This window comes from Brachionichthys hirsutus, chromosome 18 (genome assembly GCF_040956055.1).
Source record: "Brachionichthys hirsutus isolate HB-005 chromosome 18, CSIRO-AGI_Bhir_v1, whole genome shotgun sequence".
Taxonomy (NCBI): domain Eukaryota; kingdom Metazoa; phylum Chordata; class Actinopteri; order Lophiiformes; family Brachionichthyidae; genus Brachionichthys; species Brachionichthys hirsutus.
In genome coordinates, this window is record NC_090914.1 from 10,884,240 (window position 1) to 10,905,485 (window position 21,246).

The 21,246-nt window shown below is 47.1% G+C and overlaps 1 protein-coding gene across 1 annotated transcript in view; it reads left to right on the forward strand.

The window, feature by feature from the left end:
• LOC137907442 (neuronal PAS domain-containing protein 3) overlaps positions 1–21,246 on the forward strand; it is a 107,361-nt gene that overhangs the window by 30,284 nt on the left and 55,831 nt on the right. Inside the window, exons 2-3 of the mRNA XM_068751779.1 lie at positions 1,671–1,769; positions 12,887–13,131. Coding sequence (XP_068607880.1) covers positions 1,671–1,769; positions 12,887–13,131 — 344 coding nt within the window. The remainder of the gene's footprint in view (positions 1–1,670; positions 1,770–12,886; positions 13,132–21,246) is intronic.

Sequence of the window (21,246 nt, forward strand, 5' to 3'; positions counted from 1 at the left end):
AGGCGTGTGATGTCACCTGTTGTAAAGCACTTCCAGTGACCCCCGTGGGGCGATAGAGCACACTCACCGTTCACACTAAATATCCCATTAATATGATAAAAGCCATTAATTCATGATTTAAGTCACGACAACTTCCTGTTTCAAGGCGAGATGACGAATCTGTCTGGTGTGTGTAAAAAGACTTTGCCTGACAGCAAGCAAGAGAACATGTAGCTGAGAGAGGCTAGTGTGTTAGCTACATGTATGTTGCAGCTTTTAAACACGTCGGACTAAAGACGTCTGGACGCAGCTTAAAAGTCCTTGACAGCTGCTTTCCCTGCAGAACCTGGAGGAGTGAACACTTAAACTCTGATAATGTCCCGCCTTTCTTGCGCAGACTGAAAGCTGCTGTGATCATTTCCGTGTTGAGCCAGCCCCCCCCCCCCCCCCGTCTTTGGAACCTGCTTAAACCTCATTATGTAATCAGTCAAATCCACAGACCTCGCCGAGCACAAGCCCGCCTTTCTTCTCGCAGATGGCTGCTTTCTTCTCATTCTGTCAGCCTCCTCCGTCGGCATCGCCGTGGCGCCGAGTCATGCATCAGGAGATCAAATCTAAAAGTAATGCAATCTGTGGACTTGCGCCGACGTGGTTTAATTTGAAAACCAACCTGTCTGCCTTCGTCTGCGGCTTTAAAACTAAAATAAGTTATGCCGGCGGCGCCCTCGCTTCACCCTCTGACAAGAACAATAGCTGCCGGCTTGCCTCAGAAATCTGTGTTTTACAATAATACTCGTCCGCAAAGCAAGACCGACAATGTCAACGGTTTTATGGAGCGCCGCACAGTGCAGCTAATGTTCAAGCCGGCATCGCTTCGCTGCCTCTCCCTCGCTCTCCGCTACCCGCCTCTACCTCTCATCCTTTTTCTGCTTCCTATTTCCCCCCCTCCTTGCGTCTTTTATTCCACGCCGCTCTGCCCTTCTCCATATGAAAAATCCATTCCGGCATGGGCTTTGACAGCCTGTCTTTGGTGGGTGTGTAAAATTCCAATTATTCACTTTGCACGGCCCGTCACTTTGGACCTGCTTTGGATTTTGGATTTGACTCTGTGTCGTGTCCGAGTCCAAGTCGGGGGCATTCTGATAGCGTCTCTGCAGAGCGTTAAACTTAATTCTACATTATATCATATGGGAGGTTAAGAGGTCACATATTGAGGTCCTGTCAGAGATCTGATTGGTCGATGGCCTCAGAGTAGAAAAAAAAATAAACTTCTGTTCAGACCAAAGACTTTAAAACGGCGTAAACATATTTATGTCTGCACACAGTCATAGCCAGTGTCTTTGGAAGTTTTAGGAACTGGAATATAAAGTTAAAGGGTTGTTGTTGGGGAGCGTTCCAGTCCAGGATGGAGGCTCCTGATTTAGGTTTCATACTTTCATACAATTTTACCTCATTCATAAATTCTTATTTCTTGGTCCACTGACTTAAAGATGCCCAACTGTTCTTCATTTCCTGCGTGACGGTGTTAACAACAAATTGTTTTTTTGCTTTTAACTTCCTCTGCTTTTCTTCCTTTTATCCATCCATCCATAATTTTTCTCTTCCACTGCTTCCTCCTTTCTTCTTCTCCTGCTCGATGTCCTGTCGCTGCTGTTAAAGAACCTCTTCACGTTTTTTTGTGTGTTTCACAGTGACCCCTACTGGGAGCGGCCAGCTAATGCAGGTAGCTGCTCCACATCCCGGCCCAAGACCCTTCACCTGGCCGGCCAGCAGCATACCTCGTCACCATGGTAACGTTTGTCTGTGCTCCTGGTAGCACTAGCAGTAGAACGTAGTCGTAGCGGTGTGTGTCCTTGTGTGTGTTGTGATGATTATGAGTTGTGCGATTGGTTCGCTAACCCGTTTCTATTGGTGACTGTTGGAGGTGTTGGTGGGACCGATCCTGTTCTGGTCCGGAGTCAGACCTTTGCTTCTACTTGTGGAGACAAGATGACTGTTATTGATCGGAAGGATGGCTGAGATTAGTTACATAATAATGAACTAATAGTTAACTAATAATTGTCATCAGATATTCTCCAAACAAAGACAAAACCTTGTTTTAAATATTTAGGTTTGAGGTTTATGAACATTTTCAACTGAGAGCGTTGTAATTGGTCAATAATAAATTAATCCACAAAAATTAAACTTGCCTAATAGTTATGCTGTGTGTGTGTGTGTGTCTAAAAGTTGAAATTGAGATAAATGGTGGGCTGATCACAGAGGTCCCTGATATACACTCCACCTGTCTACTTTGCTTACAGGTGTGTGTGTGTGTGAAATAGAGAGAGCGAGAACCTGTAAAGGCTTGTGTGTCTAATCACGATGTGCAGGTGTGTATTTACAAGCACATCTCTGCCAGAGCAGAATTACCTGTGATCCTTTTTTGTGTGTTTGCTGCTGCGTGCGTGTGTGTGTGTGTAAGCAGAGTGGTTGTGAACTAAAAGAGACAGATGTACCATGGAGAGCTCGCCCACTGCAGCCCGCTAACTTTCCCTATCACTACCACACACACACACACACACACACCAGGGAGCTGCTGTTATTCAAATAGCATCTGAGCTGCTGAAGCAGTCGGTGTGTGTGTGTGTGTGTGTGTGTGTGTGTTAGCGTCAGCAGTGTGTTATTCGTCACTTTGGAGGTTATCCGACCCCGGATCCCGAGGTAGACCCAGACACACCCCAGTGGGATTGCATCCCATGTGGTTTGGAATGCCTCCCAGCAGGATGAGCTGGAAAGTGTTGCTGATGAAATCTGGAATATCTGATCCTCAAAGATAACGGATGGACGGATGGATTCATCGATGGATGGCCTTGGGATTGGAAATGAAAATGATGCAAGCGAGAGCCGCCTCCTCCGTGGGTTGCCAGGACGATGGATGGATGGATGATGGATGGATGGATGGATGGATGGCACTAATACAAAGACCCGTTGCTACACCACCTTTGTTAAAACAAGTGATATTGTTCATACGTGTCGGAACTTTCACCTGACTCTGCCCGCCCCCGACAGCTACCCAGGTTGCCACGGCAACCCCCCGGCAGAGGAGGGATGGTTTGGCGCACCGGTAGACAGAGAGTAAAGAGAGGTAAACATGATCCATGTGAGAATTTATGATGGAGGCAGATAGACGCTCCTTCAGAGGCGACACCTCCTCGAACACATAAATCCTTCTCCACCTTCTCAAGGTTCTCTTCCCTGTCCATCGCTCCTCTTCCTCCTTTATGATTTACCCTCATTCCTTCTCCTCTCTGTCTTTTCCATCCCTTCCCCTTGGCTCATTCTTCTTTTCTTTCTCCCTCCTTGCCTCCCATCCCTCCTCTTTTCCTCAGCCCTCCTTTGTTCATCCTTTCCTCAATGAAAACTAGATTCTTGTCATCCCCAGCTTCTCTCCATCTTTTGTTTCGGGGAGAAGCGCCGATCTCTCCGTCAGATGGATGGATGCTCCTTCGTGGTAAACTGGTAATATTTATATATATATATATCTTTCCAGTCTGAAACGTTCCATCTCTTCCCACTGTGTTGCCATCCTCTTCGACTGCTCCTACAAACTTCTGTCAGACGTCACATTTTGTCCCCGCTGGGCTTCCGTAGTGCCAGGAGAAAGAGACTCCAGCACATCCAGACGGACGTTTAAACTTTGCCTGGCCTTTATTTGGATGACAACAAACGGCGAAGCATGCCAGCGAACGCCACTCCATCACTTCTCCCTGCAAATCCCTCGCGTCCTGTCACGTGATCTGGGCGATGACATGTGACGAACCTGACGACGACGACGTGTGACGTGGCGCGGCTCCTGAACAGCTCTGGGGGAAACCGTTGAAGACGCCATCCTTTCCAGTTTTTGACAGGCGCTAGCTCCTTCCTCCTCTGTCTCGCTGATAACAACTCCCACCTGTCCTTATCTATTTGTCCTTGTAACTGCAAATCCCTCACCTCATTGGACGCCTACCCACCTGTGGCGCCCGCAAGGAATCGCTCACATCTAGAGCAGACGAACAAACACACATCCTGATGCTTATTTTAGCCGATTCTCTGGGATTTGTTTACCCTGAGCTTTGACTTTCACCACGTCTTCGCCTGCGCCACCGCTCGCGGTTGCCAGCGGCGCTTTTTCGGCATCACCCAGTCGGCTGCTGCAAGCAGATTCCCCCCCGGAGGAGGAACGCTGGAGAGACGCCGGGAACATGAAGCAGGGCTGCTCTTTTGCTGCGTTTTGATGCCTGTCGACGTGTTTAGGCTGTTCTAACGGGAGAGCGTGGAGCTTCCTGTGTTCTCTGCAACACACTGTTGGTTTTACGCTCATAAAAGTGAGATGGGATGAAACCTCGCAGGACGCTCACGTCCTCGGCTTTTAGGCGAATTCTGCAGCAGGAGATCTGCTTGAAATCATCTCGACTTGTTGAACGTGATTCTCCGGCTTGAAGCTATTTACCAAAACAAATTTCAGCCGCACAAAAGCTAAAAGTCTGCATCGTCTGGAACGTGCATGGATTTATTTCTCTACATTATTGCTCTTTATTTCTTCAGAGGCTTTGCTGTCATTAAAAGTACCCTGAACTCCACCACCACCCGTCCAATCAGCAGGGGATCGGTTATGTTCTGGTTCTGGGCTCAGACGTTTCTACAACAGGCGTGAGTGTGTGTGTGTGTGTGTGCGTGTGTGTGTGTGTTGATCCTGCTGGACTTTGTAGAGGTTTGATTGACGGCCGGCGGCCGTTATTCATGAGCGTCTTTGCTTCACATTTCAGACATAATTGATAAACACACACGCCTGTAAGGATAGTGTGAAATATTCATATCTATCACTGACACACACACACACACACACACACACGTGGTAGTAAAAACCACAGATGATAGATGAAACATAGATCGAGAGAAGGAGAAGTGATTAAGTCGGATTAATATATACTGTAGCTGTTACGAAAATATTTTTCATCTGCTCAATTAACAGCTTCATCTAAAAAGTTTAAACAAGCGCCGAATCGTCTCGTTTAATCTAAACTGTACCAGAAATTCATTTATATTAGATAGACTAAAGTTGTAGCTCAAAAGATCACACACACGTGTGTGCGCTGCATGAATAAACATGACTTCCTGTTCTCATCCGCTCCTGCTATGGTCTATTATGGGATGTATGAGGACAGCACCTGGCAGGTTTGGGACGCGGCCTGGAGCTTAAGAGTTGACACAAAGGTTACTTGGGAACACCTGAGGTCAGAAGTGAACTCCTAAAAACGGGACTGTGTGCTCCGGTCCATCTGTTTGGTGACATGCACAAACACACTCCATTAACGAACCCTGGCGATTAGCTCGGTAACCTTGTGTTAGCGCCGCCTTTGATTTCCATTCCAGCCGCCCTTGATTCACAAATCGTTCCCGATTTGAAGCCGAACTCTAACTTTTAATTGGATTCTGATTCCGTCGGCTTGGCACAGTCGGCTGTCAGAGACTTCTGGGAGCTGAGTCGGCTGCAGCGCTGCCTGGACTTCTGCTCTCATTAATCATGCACTTGGTGTATTTATTTACTGATTTACTTCTATTTATTTTTGTTTGGGGGGGTGTAATGTAGGCGGGTCCTCTCTTACTCTGATGTTTCTTTTGATAAGTGAGAAGCAGCTGACAATCGCTAACCACAGGTCAGGAGTGAACTTTCACGCTGATCACTCGGCATTAAGCTTAAGTGGAAACACATCCGTAATTGTCTACGTTAAAACTTATCCGACGATCTTCCATTAGCCTTTTGTGCTCCATCCCGGCGTAACCCCCGGCAACCCATTTCAGTCCGGTGTTGGAGCTCCTCCGTTTGCCGTTATTCCCCCTCACTCCGGCGTATCAGGGCTCGCAGCGCTCTCCGCTCAGACGCCCCCATGCAGCCATTGTGAGTGAAAAGCTAAAAGCTTGAAGCTAATTACAACAACAAAAGCAGAAGAAGTGTTTATGCTAATCCTCCTCAAGTTCAACGTCTCCGCCTTCCTCATTCAAGTCTTTCTTTTTTCAGACCTCCCTCTGTTTGCCTTCCGTTTATCATTTTTAGTTGCCCCCCCCACACACTTAATTCTTAATTCTTCTTGTAGATGCCCACTTCCCTTCTTTACCCTCCTTCTATAGGCACCCCATGTTCTTCTGAATACCCTTTCCTTCCTTCTTTCTTGGCTTCCTTCCTTCCTTCCTTTCCTGCATCCTTCCTTATGTCCTTGCGTCCTTCCTTCCTTCCTTCTGTAACATCAAAAACAGGAGGCGGAGGCAGAACGGCTGCAGAGGAGACGAGGGGGTGCAGCAAGCTGCATTATCATCAATTATTCATTTCCTGTTTCTTTGTACAAAAACATCACCTGGCGGAGAAGACAGAAAAAGGAGAGACGACACACTGGGACGAGTCCTGCTTGCAGTAACGGAGCACCTGTACACACTGGCCATGAAGACACACACACACAATCAGTTTAAAAGTAAACAAATTATTCCAAAGCCTGCCGAAAAGTTAACGTCACTGTGGCAACAGTTTATGAAAGTTTGTTTTTGTTTTCATGCAGAATGGTGTGTGTGCATTTATGTAGCAGGTGTAGGAAAGAGGTCTGTGATTGTGTGTGTGTGGGGGAGGGGGGGGGGGGGGTCTTGTAGGCCAAAGGTGTGTTGTTCTGACTCTGTTGAATCTTGAATCTTGAATCTTGAATTAGCGCTGCAGAGCTCGGCGGCCTGTGGAGAGGTTACACTGCGAGTTGTTTCCTGCCAAAACACCTCTTGCTTCTCATTCACACACACACACACACACACCTCCAGACCATAAACACCTGAGGCACGCACACACACGCAGACACACACTCTGAGGCATCACTCCGTCAGGTCCTGACACCGGACCGGCCCACCATGCTGCAGTCTTGTTAGCGAGCCGCGGGTCTGCTCCTCTCGGTGTGCGTTTGTGTTTCTGTTAGCGTCGCTCCGCAGAGGAGGTGCTGTTTGTCCGTCAGTGGAAAAGTTATCGATGGATTCGGCTCAAATGTACCAGAGAGGTAGAGGATGGTCTAAGGATCCTTCCATCGGTTTCTGGTGCCGATCCAGATTGTCGTCTGGTTGGACAAATGTAACATGTTGACATCACCGAAGGTTCTGGAACACACCAGAGTTTGATATTCTGGATCAGAAACTCGCTGTTGTGAGACACATTTCCATGACGACTGTTTTAGCTGTACTTATTATTGGCTAAAAGAGCAGTGTGATTGTAAAAGCGGTTGGATTTTTTTTACATATCAGGAGAATGAAATAAAAGAGGGACGAAAGTAAGAAGGTGAAGAAAGAAAAATGGACCAATGGAGGGAAGAAAAGAGGGGAGGACAAATATAAACAGAACGCAGGGTCATGAGAGGAGAGATGGACAGACAGGAAGAGAAGAGTTAGAAAAGAAAGGGAGGAGAGGAAGACAGCAAAACAATTTAGAAAGGGGGGATTAGGAATGGAGAAGGGAAGAGAGGAGAGGGAGGGATGGGGAGGATGATGCGGGTTGTCAGGGGAGGAAGACTCATTCACTGTCTGCTGGCTGTGAGCCAGGGAGGAGGAGGAGGAGAGGAAGACTTGTGTCTTTGTTTGAAGGTTATTGGAGGACAGGGAGGGAAAGAACACAGTGAGGGAGGAGGTGGTGTGAAAAAAAGATAGAGATGGGAGGTGAGAAAGAGGAGAAGGAGGAAGGATATTAGAGAAATAAAGAGTGTCAAGTAATTTTGTGTCTCCAACGTGGAAGCAGCTTTTAAACTGCTGTGTGTGTGTGTAGGTGTGTGTGTGCTCCTGCCAACTCTTTAATGAGGGACCGCTGCTAATTTCAGAGCTAATACTGAACTGTTCCACTCCACTGAACCCAGAGAGGAGGAGGAGGTGGGGAATGGAGAGAAAAGGAGAGGGAGTAAGGCCAAAGGAGGAGATGGAGAGTGTGCTGGAGGGAGGCGAGGGGAGAATGCAACAGAGAGAAGGAGTGATGAGAAGAGGATATGAAGTTTACACACATAGGAGCAGGAAAGGAGAAGGGGGAGAAACGGGAGACAGGCGGGAAAGAGAGAGAGAGAGAGAGAGAGAGAGAAAGAGAGAGAGAGAGGAAAAGACCAAAATTAACTTTGCAGTGCGTTTGTCTCCTTCTTTTCTTGCATCCCTCTTTCATCATCCCTCCTCCCCCCCAGCAATATCTGCTCCTCCATCTTCATCTTTATATTTAGTTAAATTATTTTCAACCAACCTCCAAGAGTCAGATGACATCACAGCAGTGACATCATCAGCGTTTCCTCCCTGAACCGTTTTTCTCTTTAAACTGGATGATAAAGTCTCAGCTTTAACGTCTGACACGATTTATCATTTTTAAACATGTTTAGATTTCAATGTGCTTTTCTGTGTTTATTAACCATCTACAGCCAGTCCATTGCCATGGCGCCCTGTGATTCGTTACCCTCCGTCAGGTCTCCGTGTCACTAACTGATGTTATAATTCTCCTTTAATAATTAATGCTCTTTACTGGTATCCATTCAAGTCACATAATTACAGCATAACGTCGGCGATTACATTCGTCTCTTTAATTGTTCTCGTTTCCTTCTGAAGGAGACGACGGCTGTTGATTTAAAAATATCTCAAACCCAAAAGAATGTCATTATGTATTTAAAATCAGTAAACATAAACACTTATTAATAAATTAATAAAACTGAATTACGTTTTAAAAGCCAGCGCTGAAAAAAAAAACTGGACCGGTTCTGAAACTCTTCACCTCTAATCCCCCCAAAGCCAGAACCAGATCGCTGCACCCGGGCTTTAGTAAACACATACAGACTTCTATCGTCCTGCTAGCACAAAGCGATAGTCTCTCTCTCTCACTCTCTCTCTCATAATTCCTGGGATTTATTTCATCAAATGACCGGGTTATTTCTTCCTTTACGATCAATACGAGACTGGAGATTAAATCATTAACACTCGTTTTTTCCCTCCCTCCCTCTATTTTCTCTCTGCCCCGATAACTTGACCTCTGTTCCCATTATTTTTTTGTCTCATTTCACTCCATCTCCTCCGTCACTCCTCTTTCTTTTCACGTCTTTCTTTCAGGTCAGCTCCTTCTTATCCTCTGCTCTATTCTCTCTATTCTCCTCTCCTCCTTTTCACTCACTCCTCCTCTCCGCCACTATTATTTCAACCCTCCAGCTCTTTCTTTCTTTTATTCCTCCTATTCTTTCTCTCCATAGGCAGATTGGTTTTGGCATTCAGTCCTCTGATCAGTGAACGCACACTCGTAGTAAACCGCGGTGTCATCGCCATAGCGATGTCAGGAGGCGGGGCTTAATCCAAAGTGACACTTGTTCTCTGCCTTCCTTTTGCATCGCCATGAAAGCAATTACCCTCCTCCTGAAGGGCCTTGTGTGTGTGTGTGTATGTTGATGGGGTGGGACCTCTGCTGCGGGTCACCTGATTGGCTGAATAGAGATTTGGGATAGAGTGAGAATAGGTAGAACATCTGAAGTGACAGTGCTTCTTTATTCTCCTCTCTACCTCGTCCTGTTCATCATTGTGAAAGGCTCTTTCATATATTTATATACTGCAACCTTTCATATCTCTCTTTTCCGTCTCAATAACTAACCAGATTCCCGTTTGCGCAGCGTTTTGGTTTAATTTGTATGTTGTCACTCGTTCCCACGTCAAACTCCACGGATTGTAACATTTCCGTGGCCGATGGCTATCGCCGGTCGGGACGTCGCACCTCCCCAGATCCCGCTGTCGGCCACCGTGCAGCGTTTTATCTCCCGCCTTCATATTGCTCGCTGAGTGTCTCTCTTTCGCAGCTCCTCTTGTATTCATTGGACGGGACAGATTCACGTGTTCCAGGAATTGGCTCCTATGGCGGATGGAGAACGGAGGCGGAGCCAGCAGAAGCTGCTAAAGCGTCGCAGTTGGTGCTCTGAGCGGACGCCAAGTACATCAGTTGTGATGACGGCAGCCAAAATGGATGAAAACCTGTTTCCAATACAAAGCCAGCGGCCCCAAATTGGATAAAATGAAGGCCCAATCAGAAGTCTGCTCCATCTTTAGCCCCACCCCTTATCTTCCAGTGCCTCAGGACACCGAGCATCAGCTGCTTCCAATCTGATCTCAGACTAAATCCTGGACCATCACATGACCGATGGTCAGTTTGACCTCCGCTTGACCTGGAAGTTGAACCGTGACCTTCCCCACATGGCCCCGCCCACATGCCCTAAAGACGTTGGTCACAAAGAGAAACACGCATATATTTTCCTTTAAGCTGACAAGCTCTTTAAAAAGCCATCGACCCACCTCGCTGAACTTTATGACATCACACACACACACACACACACACACACACACACACACACACACACACACGCCTTCCCTGCTGTGACAAGCTCTTTAAAACACCATCAAATCAGCGAGCAGAACTTTACAACACGGTTAAATTTCATGTTTATAAGACTCAAGCACTGACACACACACACACACACACACCGATCACGAGTGTTGCATTTACCTACTCAGGCGGTACATGATAAATATGTCTGTTTGAGTCAAGGTCAAACACTCCTCACACGCACACACACACACACACACACACACACACACACAGACAGACATATTTGTTGTCCATGAGCTTGATGCTTTCTGAATTTGCGGAACAAATAAATTCTGTCTGCTTCTCATCACACTGTCATATGAGTAAACGTCTTTATTTGTAAATGAGGCAACGTCATGTTTACCACAAAATACTTTTTTGTTTTGTTTTTATAAATGCTAAAAGTTGACTAGCGATGAAGGCTGGCATCCCAACCTTCCTCATTTCCGATTGGAGAGGTCACTCGGGAAGATGCTTGGAATTCCGACTCAGTATGCAGCATAAAGAACAGACAGTGAACGCATCTCGGACTGAAGAAGTTCTGGTTCAGGTGCTGTCTAAATAAACTATTGGATCGATCCTGAATGAGCGGATGATTCCTGTTCATTCCGGATTCATCCTGGACAGTTTATTTCATCCTTCTCATCTGTGTGTGTGTGTGGTTGCAGAAAATCACCTCATAGACCTGTCAGACGACGCGCAGGTGAAAGTCACCGGTAATAGCGCGAGGGCAGCCGGGTGAGATTTATAATCATCAAATATAAAACCATAAGGGCGGCCAGCGGAGCGTGTTCCTCCTTCAAGGCCCAACACTCCCATTTAATTAGATAAAGTAACCAAATTCAAAGTCCCATCATAGCTGGAAATAACAGTGAAAAAGCCTGATCTGGAAATGTAAAAAAAACAAAACATTCCCAACCCCTCGTCCTCTTTGGATCCGCTCCAAAGACGGATGTGAGGGTCTTATTCTGCAGTATTACCAGCTGCAGCGGAGCGGAGAGGAGGACCGTCCCACAGGAGGGAGGAACCTTCCACGCTCTGGCGCCGGCTCAGCGTTGTGGAACCCGAGGCTGAGTTCTTCCGGGGTGGATTTCATTGGACGGGATCTGATTGGCATGCGGAGTCGCTTCCCACCTCTCAATCACGGACTGATCCGGCATCAGAGCCGCTTCATGAGGAGGAGAGCCCGTCTCTGATGCGGTTCCTGAAGACCTTTGATGGACCTGCTCCTCGGGGAGAACCGGCTCTCAGCTCTGTGGTGATGTTGAGGGGGTCTTCATCTTCTACAGACTTAGGAGGTGATTTGTGGTCCTCCTCATCGCCGCTGCAGGCGGAGTCAGGCGGCGACAAGCCAATCAGGTGGCCTCCATGGTCATCACTGTCCAAGGAGCAGGAAGGAGCAAACAGGACTCAGAGAACATCAGAGCTATCAGAATACTCCTCAGAGTAGGAGACTGGCTTGTCCATGAGTCGAGGGGACTGATGGGGAGGTCCTCTCCTCTCCTCTCCTCTCTTCTTCTCTCCTCTCCTCTCCTCTCCTCTCCTCTCCTCTCCACTTAATGTTTGCTCTTCCGGTTAAATAAATGATAAACTGTATGAAAATGATATTCTTCACCAGACGACAGCCATTTTTCATGTCTAGCACTAAACAACAGCAGCTCCTCCTCCTCCTCCTCCTCCTCCAAAGTGTTTGCTATCTTTCCATCTCATCACACTCCTTTTCTTTACACCTCCTCTCCTCCTTTATCCCTCAAACACTTTTTCTCTCTTACGTTTTTTTCTCCTGCAAAAATTAATCACCTGTCTTAATGCGTGCGTGTGTGTGTGTGCGTGTGCCTGTGACCGGCAGGAAGCCCTCCGAGGTTTTTAGCAGCTGATTTATTGCCGAGTTAATTCATAACGGCGTCCGATGATGATGAGAGGCCGAGGGAAAGTATGGTCGTCAATGTTGTTGAAGGGTGAAAGAGAGAGAGAATAAACAGAGCAGCTCTTTGATATAAAGTAATGAGATGAAAGTGATGGAGAAGATGGAGGGGGAGAGGAGGGGCAGACGGATTGGTCAGGACTTGAGGTAATATGGCGATGGAGTGGGGAACGGTTGACGTTAAGGAAGCTGTCGCTAACACGATCATGTGACGTCCAAAGGTGGACTAAAGTTATTGTGTGAATATATATATCAGCTCTAGCCAGCACCCCGGCCAGAACCTCTGGACTGGACCTGCTCCAGACCGGACAGAGGGATGTGGAGCACAGATTAAAACAGGTGTCATAATAAATCAGCATCATGTTCTAAAAGTAGAAGGGCATTCAGCCGGGTTCGGACCTCCCCCAGGGCCCGACGGCCCCTTTTAGTTAAATTAAACCCCGATCCAGACCCAGCTCAATAATTCTTGGGCCCAGTCTAAGGTCTGACGGGTCCGTCTCGGTGCGGCAGCACACGAAACTGATTTAAAAAAAGTCCACTCGAGCCTTACATTGTGTGTTTCTTTGCCCTGTGTTCAGGCTGCAGGCTCTGAGGAAGGAGAAGTCGCGGGACGCGGCCCGATCGCGGCGGGGAAAAGAGAACTTTGAGTTTTACGAGCTGGCCAAGATGCTGCCGCTGCCAGGCGCCATAACCAGCCAGCTGGACAAGGCCTCCATCATCCGACTCACCATCAGCTACCTGAAGATGAGGGACTTCGCCAACCAGGGGGACCCGCCGTGGAACCTGCGGATGGAGGGACCTCCGCCCAACACCTCCGTCAAAGGTAGGACACACACGGACGGGGCTGGAGGTCAGGGGTCAGACAGGAACCATCTAACCAATCCTAAAGCATCTCGTTAGATCACGCGTCAACCTCTTCCCGGTTTTATTTGTTGCTCTGTTTCATAAAAATGTAACAAAACTTTAACCAAACAAACGTAACAAAATTTGGTCCGACTGCCAGTGAAGGCATCGTTTCTTCTTTGTATTGTGTCATTGCTACCAAGTTGAACAAACTTTAACAACTTCTCTGAATTCTTCTTCTTCTTCCAATGCACCCCACCCCATTCACCTGGGCATGGGTTAGACGCCCTTGTTTGTCCCCCCCGTGTGGAGGTTAATTATTCTGACTGATCCTGGTATTAATAATGACTTTACAGCTTTAGCTTTAGCCTTGTAGCTTCAACCGGACCTTTTGAATCAGGACAAATAGCCGTGTGTTTGGATGAACGGCGCTGCATTGACTGTCTGGTCCTTTTGTTTAAACGACTATCAAACAACATGTAAACACAGACACACACACACACACGCACGCAAACACACACACACACACACACACACACACACACACACACACACAGATGACTAGCTTCTGCGCTAAGTGATTTCCTGTGAAAGGAACATTAAGCTTTGATGAATTTCTGCCTGGAGTACCGGAGTGTACACAGCACTTGTGAATCTAAGTGAATTTGCCTTTGAAATAGGCCCTTTGTGCGACGCACTTAGCGGAGGAGAGGAGCGCTCGCTTTTAAAAAGGCCGTTTTGGCTTGTAGGAATGACCCCAAGATGAAAGCAAATTGGTGGGAATTTGTATCGGCGTGTGATGAAGTGTTGGCGTGTCTGCAGAACCGCGGCGTGCACGAGAGCAGGAGCACCGTTCAGTAGGTGCGGATGTGTGTGTGTGCGTGCGCCCACCTGACTGCAGATGGCATCATTGCCGGCGGTGCTTTGAAGAGTAGCCTGCATTTTAATGAACACAACTGTAATGTACATATGTGCGTGTGATCTCGCGTCAGCGTGGAGCTGGCGCCGTTAGTTTAGCGTTTAGCATCTGGTGCAGACCAAACACGGAGCTCAAAGGGGGCCGGCCATCGTTGCCATGACAGCCTTAGTTATAAGGTGATAATACGTTTACAGCTTGTTCCCAGGATCTCAAAGGAGCCGATAAATCGATTGCTGCTGCTTTAAGCATCACACAGAATGAGGTCACATGATTTGGTCCGAAACCGAGGGATCCGACAGAAGGAATGTTCTGTAAACAAACAAAAATAAACAGGCTTGTTCAGCTGGGATGGAGGCTAAAAACACACTCCGGTGTGTGTGTGCGTGTGTGTGTGTGTGTGTGGCTGCTCTGCATCGGTCAGTGAGTGAAGACGGTTTGTGTGTGGGGTTCTCTTTTTGTTATTCATTGTTCTAAAATCTAAATTTTTGTTACAATTCTTAAGGAAATCAAAATAACAAAGAAATCAGATAATTTTTTTAATTGTTCTCATTGTTGTCACATAACTGATGAATAATAGCTCATAATCTAAAAAATGACATCATAACCTATATGAAAACCATAAAGGTGATGGTGTCATAGTTCTATGATAAAATAACAGCAGGGAGGGGAAGCGCTCCTCTCTCAGAGGAGCTTTCTGAGACGAACCTTTTTGACCTTCCTCCTCTTTCTCCCTCCTTACCTTGGCCCATTTAGTGTTAGTTATCCCTTCCCTTCATCTTCCTCCCTCGTCTTCATACGCCGCTCCTTTCATTCCTCCATGTTCACCTCTTTTTCCTCCTCTGCCTTTCTTCTCTTCCTCCTCACTGGCTCTCCTTCCTCCCGCATCTTTCCTTTTGTCTCCTCTCTTTTCACCTCCTGGTCATGCTCCCCATATCTTCTTTGCCTCCTTTCCCTCTATCTCTCTATCTATTCTTTCACCTCTCTTTGTTTCCCTCTTCCACCCATCCCCTCTGCTCCTCCTCCTCCTCCTCCATTGACCTTTGCAGTAATTGACCCATCAGTTGCTCTTCTACAGTTTAGTGTTGCAGGTTTTGACTTCCTGTCAGAGAGTCTCCACATCTGCTGCCGAACGCCACACAAACAACCATGACCTTTGGAGCAACCTGACACCATGTGTGTGTGTGTGTTTGTGTGTGTGTGTGTGTGTGTGTGCGCGTTAGAGGACTGACCGCTCACTATTGCAGAGTGAAACTGAAACTTGTTTGTGTTTATGTGTGAATTTACGGCAGGCTGTTGCTTGTGTGTGTGTTCACAAGTGTGTGTACAACAGAGTTACAGCCTGTGTGTGTCAGTCTGACAGTCTGGTGTGTGTGTGTGTGTGTGTGTGTGAGACCTCCTCCGACACCTGGCCATTCATTATGCATGCAGAGAGCAGCAGACACCAAAATGTCACACTTCATGAGCTGGTCTACAATCAACACACAAACACACACACACACACACACACACCATTCATATTTTGCTGCTTTACATTCTGTATAAATTTCTCCTCTCTCTGTTATTAAAATATAAATTATGGCATCTTTTTATAAGATGCACCAAAACTATTTATGACCCATATAGGAGCTCATAAACCAGGATGTGTGTGTGCATATGTGTGTGTGGAGGGGGGGTTACTGTGTGGGCGCTGGCGTGGATGCTCTTCATCTTCTTGTATGATTTCTTTAAAAATAAATTCAGCTTTTCAGATATTTGACAACAGAAAGCATCATCCATGCATCTGATGCTATGTTAACTTCCTGGTTGATTTTGATTGGACGGCACTGTACTTGTTGTTTTTAGCAGCGGAAGCTTCTGTCTTCGTTACTGAGCGTGCATTTCTTTGATCAGCCAATGGGTTAGCAAGTTGCTATCTTGATGCTAAGATCTAAGATTTCAGGAAGAAATTGGCATTCAAATACAAGAATACACTTTTTTAAACCGAGCAGTTACTTACATCCATCCATCGTACCGTAGCATCAGCCGACTGCTCTCGCGCTAACAAGTGTGTGTTCCCACCCGTTTAGCATTACACACAGCTCGACTGCTCCTTTACACAAAATCAACCTCCTGCGTAGCGAGATGTAAGTGCTGAGAGAGGAGGCAACGGGAGAGAGGAGTGGAAAAATGAGACAGATAATTAGAGAGACAGAGGGAGAGGGAGATGGGGGAGAGCGGTGGGAATCTGGTCTCGTTATGATCCATCTCGTCTCTTTGTACCAGCTGACGTTTTTATGATGCGGCCTGCTGGCTGGGCTAATGGCTTCCTCCATTATACTGAGGGAACACAGTGACCCCGACACCCGGATAAACACTAAGCTCACATCAAGCCCCTCCCGGACCCGGCCCGCAGCCTGGCTGTGATTCAGTGCCGCCGCCGCAACTGACCGAGCAGGACTTGTTTTCAAAGGCTGATTGAGAGGAGGTGAAGAGAGGAGCGGAGGTCCAAAACCCACGGCGGACATTTTTACTGCAGGCTGGTGAATCTTTTTCGTCCATGTTGACACGTGTTTAAATTTCTGCCTACGAGAGTCCAACGAAATCAAAACAATGGAAGAAAACCTTTATGAATGCAAGGCAGCACCGCGGGATCATGGGAGTCGTTGTGTTTGCTGCTGAACACCCGGCGCCAAATCTGACGTTCAGGGAGGAGATATCGCTTGGAATTTTCTCTATGGTTGCACAGTCATAAATCTGAGGAGAGCGGGTCGGACAAAAGATCAGCCAGAGAGACCGGGAGGTAGAGGCGCACAAATGAAACGCATAATTTGTGGAACAAAATCCAGATTTCTCTGGTTTTATTCCATTTAGGATAATAATGGTTCACTCGTTTTCCGTACTTGAAGGTGTGCTGATCCGTTTCTGTTGAGGGATGGAAGCTAACACCCATCAGGTGTTACCCATCAGCACGTCGTCCCCGTCTGACAGCAACAACCACAAGCCTCAGCCCCGTCTACCACGTGGCTGATGTCATGCACACATTAGCATTTCCTTCCCAAAACCCATCCATCCATCTCCCGCCACAGATCCCGTCTTAAAGCTAACGGAGTCGGGCGGGGGGAAGACGTATTAATGAACTTGTCAAACGCCGCTTTGTCTACCTCGTTGTAGGACCCCCGCTGCGCTACTGTCGGCCTCCGGCTAGGCCCCGCTCGGCTGCGCCGTCCGCCAGCTAGCGGCGCTCGCGGTGCGATGCTCACGCTTAATAAACGGAGAGCAATTTGGCCAGCTGTGAGAGTGAGATGTTTTGATTCCCCCGTCAGAGTGTAAAGAAAAATGGAATGACAGAGGGAGAGGGAAACAGCAGTAATTATAAAACTAATTACCAAATGCTGATGATGCCCCATAGGCTTTGCATAACTAAATTCAGACGAGGAAATTGCTTTCGGGCTGCAGACGGGGCTGCCGGGCATTTTGTGCATCCTCCCTCTCCACATGTTGTCACACACCGGTACACTAAAGAGGAAAAAATAATCACCATGGAGACACTCAAACACCTTTTCTTCCTCATTTTTGTTCTGTGTTTTTCTGGCAAACGCTGAACACCTCCGGGATTTGTTGCTGCGACGGAAAATATAGTTGCTTGTCTGTGTTTACCCCTGAAAGACACGACAATTAACCAGAACAAGAGAGCCCGAGCCCGCGACGCTCTCCCAGGATTCGCTTATGAAATTACTTGTTTTTGTCTCGCTGAGTGTCGACACGGATTCGTACAAGTTCCGATTTTCCTGGAGGACAGTTAATAGATGCGGCTCCTCGGCGGTCGAGGAGGTTTGCACATCCTTCCTGTTTCGGATCATTAAAGAAATGCAGGTGACGTTACCCCCAACCAAGGGGAAACGTCACCCTGAGGAAGGCTTGTTTGTGCCGTACTCTTCCTCCTCGGCTGCATGTCGTGCGGTGGGCCAGTGAGCTAGACTTTTAATGAAGAGAGGGAGCGAGGTTTCCAACAATGGCGCTTTAAAAAGTTCTTTAGGGATCGTTTCATGGAGGTTATGTCCAACGCACCTCACCTCCGGACATCCCTACAGGAAGGCGGATGGAAAAGTAGCCTTGGCAAAGAAGCAAATTCTGAGATGTGTTCAAGTTTACAAGATTTAAACAGAGTTTTACGGCTCTTTAAAGCACCTCTGGGTTTTTTCAAAAGTACTTTGTGGATGTTTTGGGGAGTCTCAGGATCCTTTTATGGGTTTCTAAGGCAACATCTATGACTAAAGCCTGTCATTCCGTTTCCAGGAACCCCCTCACCCGTTGTATCTCTCCGTATTAATCACAGCGGGACTTCTGTGAAGGACACTTACCCATTAGAGCCGATGTCCTTACTAACCCAGTTATGCATCTAATGTCCTTTTCTAATCTGTTTATCCAGCCCCCCCCCCCCTCCCTTCCAGACCAACGGGACGTTATTGGCTTTGCTACTGTACACGCCGCGGCCCTCAGCAGTCCATCGTGCATTCTTATATTCAGAAAGGCAATCTTTGACACTGAATTAAAACTGACATGGAAAGTGTGTGTTGAACAAAGTCAAGTATTTCCAATCAGGTGTAATTGGCTTGTCCCAGCCGGCGGTGATGGATGCTGGTAATTAGTTAAGCTGCCTCAGTTTGTCTCAGAGACTCGGTTTTTTTACCTGCTGACCGTGAATCAAAATGTCCAGGCAAACGGGAATAGGGATATTTTCAAGGCGCTACAACAGCGAATGCCCATGTACAAGATGCCTTATATATTCAGGGATTTAATTCTAGAACACATCGAAGGGACGTTTTAGTTCCTTAAAAGACTGGAAAAGTCACATGTAAGGCAAAGAGAAAATAACGTGGAATCTTAATGTGTGCCCGGATATCGGACTGATGGATTGTCCTGAATCGTGCAGAGGAATATTAAGGAAATGAACTGCAAACAATCTGTCTGAATGTTTCATTCATTCGGGAGTCGACCGGCGCCGCAAAACAGATTCCTGGTTGCCAGATGAATTTAATCGGCCAACTGAGCGACTCTATTTGGGACTTCAGCTTTTTATGTATGAACGCAATTAATATTCAGCCGAAAGGATGGAGCCGGGAGAGGAGGAGGAGGCCGCCAGCGGAGTCAACGCTTGGAGACCATGTTGAGTACGGGGAAGACTGGGCGGCGCTGCGTTGCCATACCCAACGATAGTCCAATCAGAGCTCCTGATGGCGGCGAATCATTGAAGGGTCCTGCTCAGCACCATTATTACCTTGTTTACTAACACGCACCACACACACACACACCAATTTAGAATGTAACGGGGGAGAATTGGAGGACACTCAGAAAGAGCGAGAGATGAATGAATCAGAAAGACGGCTCGAGAGAGATGGCGAATCCCATCAGCTGGAGACGAGGCGCGAGGGAGGCGGGGCTTGTGTTTGCTGGGCCGTGAAGCATTCAGCTGCGCCACCATTTGAACGCTCCGTTAGCAGCTGAGCTATTTTTTCAATAACACCCATAACTGCTCCCTGAATCCCCCTTCCCCATCCTGCCATCCGTCTCTATCTCCGTCCCTCTTATCTCCACCCTTCATCTCCGTCTCCATTGCCACGCTTCTGCTCCTCTATCCCTCGTTTCTGCTCGTCCGTCACTATTTTCCATCGTTCCGCTTCCGTCTGTCCCTCGCCGCGAGGATCTTAATGAGACTAAACAGGATTCTTTTTGTCCGTGTCTTTGGGTGTTGTCGGATAAACTGTTTTAGTTTTTCACATTTCGTAGGCTAATCTCACTCAGGTAGATTCCAATCTGCACACCTGGAACAGTCACAGGTGACGTAAGACGTTACCTTTTCTGATTTGCCCCTCCCTCTCTACTACCCATACCTTTTTTTTTTACTTCTTCACCTGTAATTTCCTTTCTCTTCGCCCTTGTCGTCTCCCATCCCTCCTCCTCACCCATTTCCCCTTCCTGACTTCCTCGGCTCGTCTCTCCTGCTTCCCTTTGTAGTCCAACCAAAGACAATCTGCTGTTCGTCTAATTGCAGCAGCGACGCTGAAACATCTCGTTTTACAAAGCAAAGATAAAAAGAAACTGGTTGCTTTGAGGGTAAAAACAGAGAGAGTTCATTTTGAAGCCATCTGTCCCTCAGGACGCTGATTAATGTGTCGCCGGCTGCCCGCCAATCAGACCGTTTGATCTGCACACAAATTGTTTTCATGTTTTTAAGTTGGGGACAAAAACACGAAATAAATGGGCTTTGATGGTCCCGTCGATCAGAATAACTTTTTTTTGTAATCGTGTGTTTAGACTTTAGAAATATTTCTACACTGGATTGTGGAGGGGCGGGGCTTCATGCTTCACACTCTAGCGCCCCCTCTAGAAGACCCCTGAGCATTAGAGTCCAGTCAAACTGTAAGTGGAGATGAAATAGATCATTTCTGTGTTTTGTCTCGGTGTTGCATCAGTCAGAATCATCACAACTGACACACGCACACACATACACACACACACACACATTCATTAATAGCCTCTTTCATTTTTTTCCTTCCACTCAAATAAGCTCATTCAAAGTGATCGCATTAGCAATGACAGCTTTACGCGTGTGTGTGTGTGTGTGCTTGCAGGATGTGATGTTATTAAATTATATCAACATCAAGGCTGTTTGAAGTTTAACTTCCCTTTTTGTTCTCTCTCATCCACACACACGCACAGTGATTGTGAGTTTGTGTGTGTGTGTGACTTTATTGCCGAGTTATCGAACCTCGACATCAGTGTGTGTGTTTCCTATCAGCGCTGCGTCTCGGTTTGGGGATGAGAACCATACATCATAGTTCTACTGTACCGATAGCTTATCTCACACGCACACACACACACACACACACAGGTAATATTCTTATTGTGAATTACTTTTATTTCTGTTAACACCAGACCAGGTTTGCGCACACTAAACATGCATACACGCTACATTTATGTTATGTTGTGTTGCTTTGCAGACAGGAGGTATCGACCTTATATGGATGTAGTAATGAAGCGCAGACCTGTGGTCTCAGCCAATAGGAATCCACGGCCAAAACAAAGTAACATTCCCCACTTCCTTGATTTCCCGGTAACCACTAGCCGTGAGTGCGCACGTGAGTGGATAAACGTGTTAGTTCCTGGTTAGCATTAGGGTTTGAAAACACTGCTGAC